Below are 12025 nucleotides of genomic sequence, written 5' to 3' on the forward strand. Positions count from 1 at the left end.
ACTAAATATGCCACACCTGGCGTAGGTACCTAATTGGTGCAATCCAAGTTCATGAAAGGAATGTCTATATAATTGCTGTTGTCCCTGATAAGCATACCGGGGGCATGTGCCGAGGGTTCTAACAAGGCTCGACCTTGATCGAGCCGGGACGTGATGCCACGTCTGATGGATGGTCCATCGGTCCGGCTGGTCGTCGGTGACCTCTGATTGGCTCCCGATAGTGGTAATGAGTCGCCAGGTCGCCGGGTCAAGGTCAGTGCGCGACATTTAGAGACGGGCTGGCTGCTGGTGCCGATAGGGTCATACGGCACACCGCGCTATCGGAGATCACTATCAGAACTTTACCTGGGTGAGAAGTTTGTTAGCAAATGTCTTCACCTATACCTAACCTGGCGGTCTGTCCTGTGTGGCACTGACCGCATGCGATATTCACGGTTAGACTCAAAAAGGGAACCACGAGAGGCTTCAACCATGAGTAATCACAGTCTCACAGGTCGGTCATCAATCCAATATCCAAAGTTATTCCTGCCTGTCTAACGTATGGCGGAGGTATATGTACTATGCGATATGCTGCATTTAAATGTGCATCTTTGCCGGAAGCATTGAGACTGCGACATAGCGTATGTGGTTGCCAAATACGCTTTCCATCCTATACCAATCTGCCCACAAAGGACCGTGCCGAGGCCAGCTGCCGGGCTCGTGTACCGTCGCAGGAACGCTCGGCGCACGTGGGCCGTGTCGGCGGCGGCGCCTTTTATCGCGGCTCCTGTTGACACCTGCGATAAGCTCGCACCAGTGCTGTCCTCGCTGTTACGCGCGCCGCACGCCGCGGGCTCACCGGAGGCGATCCTCTGGTGGCCCGCAGGCGTTGATGGTGTGTCACCCTGACGGTCTGAGGCTCGGCAAGCACCGTTCGCCTGGCGTCCAGCCAAACTTCCCAGCCCTGGAAACGGCTAAGGTCTAATGATGTAGCCACAGTGGCGCGCGGCGGATTGCGGATTTGTCGAATATGAGCAACACTCATCGCGCTTACCGCAGCCAGCTGGAGTCGGGACGATTTGGAGGCGCGCTGACTGAACTGGGATTGCCGTGGGATTAGCGTACAGATGGCAAATGGCCGCCGATTTCGGAGTGACTGAATGTCCCCTCGGGGCTAAGCTGCGTCTCGTTCTTCCTCCGCTCCTCGCGGATTGATATAACTACCAGCCTCGTGTCTCGGTGAGCGCCTAAGCGTCCCGTGCCGCCCCTCGGACCGGCAGGTGCCGGCCGGCGGCGGCGATCGGAGCTGATGGGCGAGTGTCGGCGTCAGCGCAGCAGCTGCCGATGATAGCCGGCGAGCGGCGCCGCTCGAGGCCGCCACAGATCGTAATCGGCCGCTCCGCCGCGCCGAAATCATCCTCATTACACGGTCACGCCCCGTGCTGGGAAGGGCCGGCGGCGGCGGAGTGCCGCCAGCTCGGCAGCGACGCGCCGCGCCGCCGCCGCTCAGGGCGGCCTGGCAATCCACCGGCCTTATCAGCGGGATATGCACTATGCAGACAGACGGACAGTCAGATAGGCCCTGGAGGCTGGAGCCGGCCACTCAGTTGGCCGTCTGTCCAACAGGCGGAAATAGCGACGCTATCCTTCACACCTGGACGTAACCACACTAAATGATAAGCAGCCTCTTAAGTAGCCAGGAAAGCTCAAGGCCTTTAATGCTCCCTCTGGCTCACACTTTGCAAGCATTAGCACGTTGTTATCAGCAATGCAATGACGAATAGACATGACATCAGCCTATGAACGGCTTATCCCCAAGTCCAACCTCGTGGACCGGACGGGCCACTCAGCTCCAGACACGGGGCTGGTTCTCTTGTGACACCGCGTCAATCAGAGCTCAGCTTTGGGTCCAGAGTGAGACCCGGGAACGACCTACTGCCAAAGTCATCGTCATGGTTTGGAGGCCACCTGCTGTCTCCAAACTGGTGAGCCGCACTACTATTCATGTTTTATAGACATTTGCTGAATTATCGGTAATAGTCCCTTGTTTTGGAAGCAAATGCTATCGGTAACGTTGCATAGCAATCATGCGTAATTTATGTCAGCATTCAGCAGACTGAAGACCAAAGCAATCGAGAAGTCCGTCACAGTCGCCATCCATGTCTGTTATGGCTCCTCCTGACCTCAAAGCCCAAGACATCGTCGATGTGGGATCATCGACGATAACGACGATCATCAAACTTTGCCACTAGCTTCCTCTCCTCTCGTGACCACGTCATGTCATGCACCACTTCTACACTATCACCGACTGTCATCCGTCAGTCTCCGGCTTTCATACACCACCGCATCACCACTGCCCTACTGGCTTTCTCCTGAGTTGAGTCTCGTTGTTTCCAGTCCATAGCTGGCCTTAGCAGAGCCACGCCGAACACAATATCACTCATTTCCGCTCCCTCTACCCTGCTGTCCGTCGCCGTTGGCTTCCTGTTTCTGAAGCTCCTCCATCTCCTGCACCAGTCGCGCCACCTCGCCACGAATGATGGGCTCGTACTGTTCACCTCGACCCAGCTGACGCATCTCCGCCAGGAACTGACGTCGCTCCTCCACCTCCTGCCAGAGCTCCTCGAAGCGGTCCTCCTGAGGAGGTGTCCTCTCCGGCTCCTCCGACGGCGACATGTCCTCGCCCGGCTGCTGGCGGCCGTGGGTCATCACGTAGGCCAGCCGCTCGCGCTCGGCGTCCCGGTCGCGGCCGGGTCGTGGCCGGTACGCCGGTGGCGAGCCGTGCTCGTTCTCCAGTCGTGTGATGGTGTCTCGGGTCCTTCGGCCGCCTCCATTGTCTGTTTTGCAGACGGATACAGCGACGGGACGGCGACCGCCTCTGGGTCCGCGCCGGGCCGGTGCTGGCAGCGGCTGTCCCGACCGCAGGGACTGCTCAAATAGACGCTGCTGCTGCTTGGGCACTCTGGTCTCCTCCATGAGCAGCTTCACCAGCTGCAGCGTGGAGGCGCTGTAAGACGGCCGGGCCACGTTGAAGATGCCGGCATCAATGGAGCGGGGTGGTGGACCAGCCATCTTGAACGGTGAGAAGATCGCAGCAGGTAGACGGTTCTGTCTGCGCCTCGGTTAACACTTGACGCTTTGCAGATAGCACGAATTCACAGCGATCAGCAGTTTCGATGCAGCAAATTGGTGAAACTTCTTGGCGTCGCTCGTTACAGTTGATACGACCTCATGATCTGGGCCGAGACAGCGATGTCCGACACTCTGGCCATTTCACAACGGGGCACATCACATCGACGAACTCACTTGGCCTCAACTCGTATACGGTGCTGTTGCGCAAAATAAAGGCGTCCTCTTCTTGTTTCAATACCTATACGGAAGGTGGCTCTTGAAGCTTAACAGCCCAGCGCACACTCAGCCCAAATGTGCCATGCACCCATGCACCAACGGGCGTGCGCAAGGCGATAAAGGCGTGCGATCAACTGATCAAACAAACTCGTTTCTATGGAAACGGGCGTTTACCTCCGGCTCCGCTCGATATATGACGTCAGTATGGATGTCACTCCGGCTCAAAGCCAGCTGCTCGAAATAAGTGAAAAGGTGATTTGAAAGTTGCATATTCATTTTACAGTTACCGTGTTTCTTTGTCTGCGATCATATAAAGTTTTAAATGAATGCCATAAGTTCAAAGTTGGAGCCCACTTTATACCTCCATAGTCCATAGGAGTAAAGGTATTTTAGCTTCGCCTGTTCTACCAAGATTGCTTTAAGACACCTAATTGACAGCATGCTGACTGGTTACAGCAGTACCTACGAGGCACTTACACTCCCTTTAACATAACGCTGGTCTCGAAGTTGAGCGTCCGCTCGGCTAATGGGTATTGACGAACACGGTCGTTTTTTCGTACTTTATCTGTACTGAACGTGAGAAACCAAAACCACACAAGAGAAATCAAAACACCGTCTTTTTGTTGCGAGTGACCAAAGTATCGATGTCCCCCCGTATCTCATGCCAGATCGAAGACTGGCGCCGGGCCAATCCTGCAAAACAGGCCCTGGCGACGTGGCGACATTTAATTGCATTAAATGCATTTTGCAAAATGAACGTGACGGCTGCTACTGCAAGTCGCCGTCGGTCGGCGAACTCTCCAGTCCGCACTCCGCCGTGTCACAAGGAGCCGATAATGCAGTATTAATGAGGACACCGCATTAATTAGTTTCCATTTAGGCTGGTGGCGAGGTTCGTGCGGGCTGTGTGATCGGCCGTCTATCAGGGCCAGCCATCGGCCGTCGCTGTCTCTTTGTCCCAGCGTCAGGTCGACACGGACGGCCGCCGTCCCCGTCCCCTGTCGCCTGTCGTGACTAGAGGGAGGGACAAAGCAGGCGTGGCACTTGACACTGGACTCCGGACACTATCGCACTCAGTCGCAGGTCGATTGACGCCTACCCTGATCGAGCGCGCTTTCAGTACCTACTCCTGTTAAATCAAATACACCAAGCGATGCAAATACATATGCTGAGATTCAGACAGACTTACGATAAGCTCAGAGCTTTCCAACGTCAGCGACTCAGCTTCACTGCTAAACTCAACTTGAAGCACAGGTGAAAGATCTCTGCCGAGTGCTGAGCGATGCCGTCGGCATTTGGTATTATATCCTAAGTCCTAACCTTACTGTGGGTTCGTCCGTCTGTGCCGTCCTATTCTCAACAACACGCCACCGCCACGCCGATGGGTCTGCATTTTACGTTAACATTTAGACGGTTACGACCAAGTTACGACTGTCGCTCACGCATGAAGTATGTACAAAAATGAGCCGGACGGGCTGGCTGCTGTCGGTGATAGTCCATCGCCGTCGGTAATTAATGACCTCACTCTACCGGCGGTGACGTTATACATTTTGCGGTGTATGAACGCACCTGATATGGTCGAGTCAGACATCGCGCATAGCCACAACATTATGACAGAGCATGCACTAGATAGCAATGCAGAAGCCTCTGCAAGCCCTGACATCTGCTATGTATAGTCGACTACAGAATGATGTTCCACTCCTCAGAAGCTATCAGTTGACCGGAGCGCTAAATTGTGCCGTTTATCACGCAATTAAGCATGTCGATTGTGAGCATTGGGACTAAGCTATAATTTGTGAACTCAGTCCGTGTGATGCGGCACAGCCTACCACTCCAGGCAAATAATTGCTTGTAAAAAGTGGAACATCATTCTGTAGTCGACTATACGTACTTACGCAGAACAGTACAGCGAGTGTAATTATGTATATTATAGTTTTGTCTTCGATGTAACACTCTAGGGCCTAGCAAGACCTTATCTCCAATTCGATGATGACCCGATAGCTGTGCTTTATTTACTGGCGGGGAGAAGGCGCCGAGGTGTGAGACGGTATTGAGTTACATACAGCATTGTGATGCGATGGGCCCGTCGTGGATACCGAGACTTTCAGGTGTGTGTTTGAGTCACCGTCTCCAGGCTGTGCTCCAGGCTGCGGGGAGGGGGAGGAGATCGTTCCATGTCTCCGTGACGACTCCATTGTTGTACCCGTCCGCTGCAGTGCTGAAGGGGTTGCTCCTCCCCCTCCCGAGTAATTGCCGACCTCCGACGGCCACCGTCTGGTGTCTCGGCTTTTTTACCTAAACTCCGGCGGCAGTCGGGCCGGGGTGCAGGTAATGGCCCCTCCCCCACCGACTCACTGTAGGCCGGCAGCCCTGAAAAGCGCTAGAAATTCCTCCAAACTGACTGTCCGCAATATGAACAAAATATGTATCATTAAATCCCAAATTGATCGAAGAATACGATTCCGATGCCAGTTTTCCTCTAAGGTCAAAATTCAGGTCGTCAGTTGTCACCAAACACAAGACAATTTAGACTCTCTAGTGGCCACTACATTTACCGATTCTAATGATGATCTTTAGTGGTAATTTATTAGTTGGCCAATCGTCGTTTTGAACGAAATTTTCTGTCAGACTAGTTCAGGGCACTGTTGTTCACTGTGCCAGCAACATTCTTACATATTGCATCGCTTTTCTGCAAGATAAGCTAGCTTTTTGCAAGCAGCTGCAAGACCTAAATAAAAATCATATCTAAATTTTTAAATATACTTTTATAAAAACGTTATTTCGAGCGGCTGAAAATGAACATCTTATATTAGCCTCTGATTACTCATCTTTCGTTTCATATAGGTGCTTTGCTGCTTTTCCCTGCTACTTTTCGAGATATGCGCCAGTAAACCACATGATGTAGGGGCAATTGTCACCTCGCCGCTCTACTGACGGCCCGGCGCTCTTTAAAGTGCTGAAATTTATGAAAAACCAATGCTTATAATCGAATAAAATATATGTCCCTGAGCTCAGAATTGATCAACGCACACAATGCTGTCAAAATTTTTGGGCCAAAGTCAATAATTCAGTCAGTACTAACCCCCAAACACAAGTCAGTGACAATCAACAACAAATTGCTCTTTAGTTAGACTTTTTGAGAAATGTTATTTCGAGCCGCTAAAAATGGCCGTGCCATACAAACCACTAATCATCTATCTGTCATGCCATACTCGCAGTTTTTGCCAATGCCTGCTACACTTCGAGGTCACGTGACCTCACCATTAAAAGTAAATGGGGAAATAAGAAAACTGTTGTTTTTGCGCATGGAATGATCTCAAACTATCTCAAGCACACGGTATCGTGATTTCATGCACTCTTTACAAGATCCGATGCTTTACTTGTGCATTTTTGACCTTCCGTGACGTCATTTATGACGTCACTAGGGTCATAGGGGTTTCTCGTCAATAACTCGTAATCAAATTAAGCCAGCGACTCGGGAAAGCCACCAATGGACTCGGGAAGACCTCCCGAATCGAATGATATGCGATACGACCTCCTTCGATAAGTTCGTGGCCTGATGGGCTCTGACCTGACCTTGACTCGAGGTCAACACCTTAAGTTGACCTCACCCGAACAAAAAGCATATCATTCGACGCGCCTGAGCCAGGCGAACACGACGGTGCCAAAATCGCTGCTCTGCGGCCATTTTTTTGCGAAATTATTTGCCAAAAACCAAACCCTACCTCGGACTTTTTGACTTGACCTCAGAGGTTACCAGTTGACCTGGGACCTTAAAATCGGGTATCAATCGTTCCGTCTTACAACGGCGCACACGCTTGTTTTTTCCGCGAGGCTCTAGCTCTATTAGGGGCGAAACGGCGAAAAGGGGTCATACCAACAGGGGTCGTACCCCATCGTCCTGCCGAGGGGGGGGGGGGGTTCCGACAATAGGCCCGGCGAGGGTTAAAGGTAGTGTGCCAGCTTTCTTGGACCGTATGGAGTTAATGGCCCAGATAAGGAGAACCGGATTTTTAGAACTTATCCATACCTTCAAAACTCATGGAAACGTCTTAAATTCTTCAAATTTTGAGTACCCCAGTGCGAAATTCGCCCCGACGGGTTGTCGGTCGTACCCCAACCACATTTCACACCACTATGAACAATAAATGCACACACTGAAATCGCTATTACCGATATGCTCATCCAATCAAGTTTCGATAAACCCGTTCATCATCATCTCCTGCGGTTTCGAACACGTCTGTTAGGTGGCTTCTGATGCTCGTCGAGGTCGGAATTTCCAAATACGCGTGGTGCGTCGGGCCGAGCGCTCTGACTTCGGCCAAGAAAAATGCGTCAGCTGATCATTGTCATTTCTGCCACTTGCGTGTGGTGAAATGGGGTCATAACTTATAAGACGGCTTTTTCATATCAATTATTTTACATAAAATCATATTTCAAACCATAAATAATGTTCGACAGCCAAATAAAAGAAACAATACAATACGGGCTTACAGTTTAACCCGCGAGTTGCTGGGGGGGGGGGGCGTTAAACGCCCCCACTTTTTTCGCCGGGCCATAGCATAAAAACGGCGCGCCGCAGGCGCGCCAAATTTTGGGTACCTGTAGGGAATTGATTGAAGTTTATTGTAACAAACTTTCAAAAAAATCGGTCGGAAAATTTTTGAGATATCGAGGTTTTAGTGACGTCATGATTTCTGAGTTTTCGACCAAAAACGGCATTTGTTCAAAAAATCATATAAAATCACAAAATAGACATACAGACATGCCGTAAACGCCATTAGACTGCCAATACCATGATCAATCAAATGGCTATCTTCGATTATTGATTATCGTTCCGCATTTTCCATAATCTTGAACTGAATCTTGGCAATTTTTCGTGACTACTTCACGACCATGATACATGAATTTCTTAAATTGAACTTTTTGAGCCAAACACGTACACATATGATAAAATGAATGTCACCATCGTGTTCTACGCCCCAAATTACCTGTAAAACATGTGTCACAGGCTGCGAATATCAGTTTTGATTTTCGGGGATATGTGCCTACCCGGTTGACCTGACCTTGACCCTGACCTATGCTTGACTGACCCCTACATGGAGCTGACACTCTTGTAGGCCTTATAAGATGGATTGTGCACCGTTTTGACAGAGTTTATGGCGAGAGGCGCCCATTGCGAAGTCCTGAAGTCCATGCTACTGAAAGCCCGATTTTAGGTGTTTGACCTGACCTTGACCCGACCCGTGACCTCAAAATTCAACTTTAAAGTACTCATCTGAAGCGTCTCGTCGCGCTCTTTCGTTTGCCGCCTAGTGCGTTTCGCTGCGCCTATTGGTTCTCGAGTTATCGGCTGGGGGCGTTTAACGCCCCCCCCCCCCCCCAGCAAACGGTGGGTGGCGAAATACCCCAGCAACTGCCGGGTTAAGGCTCGACATTGTGTTGTCTACGATTAGACAGCTGATAACTCATTCCCGTACGTCGTATGGTCGTAACACTATAATGACCTTTGCTTATTGTCACAAGTGCGCCGCATTCGCGATTGTTGCCCGACGCCTGTTTGCAGGTGAGCCCACTACAGTTGTTATACATATCTAAAAACCGAAAAACTTTTAGGCGAAAAAGGCACTATTCCAGGCCCATTTTTGATTTTTTTGCGATATTAGGTAAAAATAGAAGCTTCTTATCCTAGGAAAAATAAAATGGGAAATTTTTCAAAGGTGGCACACTACCTTTAAGCAGCCGCACTTCTTTTTTTAAGCATGTTTGCTTGTCACTGAGATCAACAATTCAATCATAAATAATTTCTAGCGCTTTTCCGGGCCGCTGGCCCAGTGTGCGACTGTCTTCTAAACCTGGGCGGCCCGTTGTCTGGGCCGCGGGCGGAGGTACTCTGCTGACACCAATGCACTGTTTGGCACACTGACAGCACGACAGACTGAAGCAGAGTGGACTGTTGGGGTTCGCTGCCCGCCGTCCCCGATGCTACGTTTCCCTCAGACTGTCTTATATTACGCTATCTACCACGTGCCCACTGTCTGCATATGTCACGCTGTCTCCCGTGTCTCCTCAGACATGTCTTGTGTCCACCTGACTGGATTGTCCTCAGACTGTCGGTGTTTGCTGTCTGCTGTCAGCCCTGTCCGTTGTCAGCCGTGTCCAAATTGTCTATGCCGTGTCCGCCCCAGCGCGGTTGTCTGAGTTCCGTCGCGGCACGCTTGGTGGCCGCCGCGGAAGGCCGCGCAGCCGGATGGACCGTCACCACCTGTCTGTAATGACCGCCCGTCGGCCAGTTCACACCGCCCACACCGCTACACGGCAGCTGAGGGAACCACCCACGGCGCTGACGGCAGCTCAGAGGGCCGGCCGCTGCGGGCACGCGCACGCGAAGCTAGGGACAGCGCCGGTTGGCTGTCCGCTGTGACGACAGCTATACGGAACAATAGACAGACTGAATGACCCTCTGTGACAGAATGACTGTGATAGAGGGCGGAGGACCTTGGTGACTAGTCGACGAACAACTTTCTTGTGCCTATGTGACCTAACAGCACCAATACCTAGGTATTTATTGTTTATGTGCTGCAGCTTTGGGGCTATTTTCATTTCATGCTCAACATTTGTAGGCGGCCAAATCGATTGCGGCAATTGGGTACTTTAAATCACGTGGTTGATAAATCTATATTTTGGTGTTGTTTCTTATAAATGTTTCTAAATGCAAGAACATGAAGCATAAAGACAAAAATATGAACGGTTTTCCTCCTGAATAGAGCCTTGTGCGATTTCAGTTGCAACGACCCGGATCCTTTTGTCATCTTAAATCGACGCAATTACTGCTCGCTGAGCAGTTCGGCAAACGTACATCAAACAAGGGCCAATCATCGCAGAAAATAAACGTAACACAATGGGGGATGCATGCATACAAAGCCGACTAGGAGCAGCGTTTACCGACTGCAATATAGGCGCCATAAATCAATACGCGGTTTTAATAAAGACGACTCGGCGGGGTTCCGTGGCGCGGTGCGCTCCCCTAATCTGGCGCAGCGGCTCATTAATTCGTCACCGGAGGCCGGCGGCAAATATTGGCGGCGCCAATAAAAAGGGGTAAAGGGGTGAGCCGCCGGCCGGGCAGCCGGCGCGGCGCCGGGCGCGAGCAGACCAAACGGTCGGCGGGGCGCCGGGAGTGCCGACCCGCTCGGTGCCGTCTTTTGTCTCGGTCCAGCGCTGTTAGTTCGCAGGGTACCTCGAACAAACGCCGATGACAAATGGCTCCCACTGCGACAGGATGGCGCCTGCCTGCGTAGCTAAATGTCCCTTTGAGCGTGTCAGATTGGTGCTAATTTGTCTCGCACATGAGCCTTTTGCCGTGCTGGAATAAGGGAACGCTGGGCGTCTTCTGAGTTCATGTCTTTATGCATGATCGTCGGCTTCATAATAAAAATTAAATTGCAAACACATGCATTATTCTGCCAAACAAAATCTACCCTTCCGTGACAGCTTGAGCTGTCATTCAACAGTCATGCCGCCATGATCAACATGCATTATTCCTCCCGTGATCAATGGGATGTTGACACCCGTTGACATCAGCTGTGTGACATATGTCTACCTGTGTCAGCGATCAGTCAGCCCGCTGCCCCGGTCACCGGTGAGTGATGTGGCCTGTTCGGAGCCGACTGGAGAGAGCACTGAGACCGATGGCTCCCCATGGAGCGTCTGATCGGGTGTCACCACGTGACAAACATACAACATTCTCATCGACAGACAGTCGACCTGTCACCAGACCCTTCAATCGACCGACGTGTCAGGACGTCAGGTGATCAGCTGACATGTCAAAGGGTGACAAATAGACAGCAGCCTGATCAGCAAACTGGAGCTGCTCAGAGACTCAGTATTCTACAGATCAGCCGACACATGTCCTCACGGCCGCATATGGATACACATTGAATCCCTGACCTCACGTCGATCACCACATCACTTCTCCAGTATTTGGAGCCCTGTGGGCGGTCTGGGTTGCTGGGCTGGTGAACCGTCAACAGGCTGGCTGTCACATCTGCCGTCCAGTCTCGATGGTCGCCGTCCGCCAGCGGCGCGGTGGAAGGAGGGCCGAGGCAGTCGTGCGGACAAGTCACGGACTACTAACGGTGGATAGAGTCATCGTCGGAACGGAGGGCCCAACCAGTCAGCCGGCGCTGATGGGCTAATTAACACCTGGTCGGCTAGACTGCTAGTGCTGAGCTCGGACACGTTCATAATGAGCACTGACCTTTGGCCGGCCTATCAAGCTGCCCTTATTCCATTGGCATTCTAATTCTATAATCATCCTTTTTTCGCCTAGGCGACAGAGCACATTGGCTTTGGGGGTTCTGTCTTCCAGTAAGCAGTATAAAGCATGTTTAGTTTGAGAATTAGCTCACACATTCTCATATGACACAGAGTCTAAAATGCCTGGCGTTACAAGAGTCTAAAATGCCTGGCGTTACAGAAACTTGTTGTCTTAGCTCTGTGGCCAGTGAATGATACTATCGTTCCTCTCCTCAGCCGCCGTCTACCGCTGTCGCTGCTGGACCGGCCCGGCGCACCTAGCCCCCTTACACCCCTCCCCCACACCTGGGACGACCGTGAGCTCGCCACAGCCCAGCCTCACCTGCGGTCGCGACAGCAGAGCGCATGCGCGTCGGCGGCGGACCCGTCTGTCTGAGTC

The 12025-nt window shown here is 51.7% G+C and overlaps 1 protein-coding gene across 1 annotated transcript; it reads right to left on the reverse strand.

The window, feature by feature from the left end:
• Positions 1-2048: 2048 nt before the first annotated feature.
• Positions 2049-3899, reverse strand: LOC122375033 (UPF0193 protein EVG1 homolog). The gene has a single exon (XM_043354178.1). It carries the CDS (start codon positions 3049-3051, stop codon positions 2416-2418), a length of 636 nt encoding a protein of 211 aa, XP_043210113.1. The 5' UTR covers positions 3052-3899; the 3' UTR covers positions 2049-2415.
• Positions 3900-12025: the final 8126 nt, after the last annotated feature.

Source organism: Amphibalanus amphitrite, unplaced genomic scaffold (assembly GCF_019059575.1).
Source record: "Amphibalanus amphitrite isolate SeventyFive unplaced genomic scaffold, NRLGWU_Aamphi_draft 001761F_arrow, whole genome shotgun sequence".
NCBI classification, from domain to species: Eukaryota; Metazoa; Arthropoda; class Thecostraca; order Balanomorpha; family Balanidae; genus Amphibalanus; species Amphibalanus amphitrite.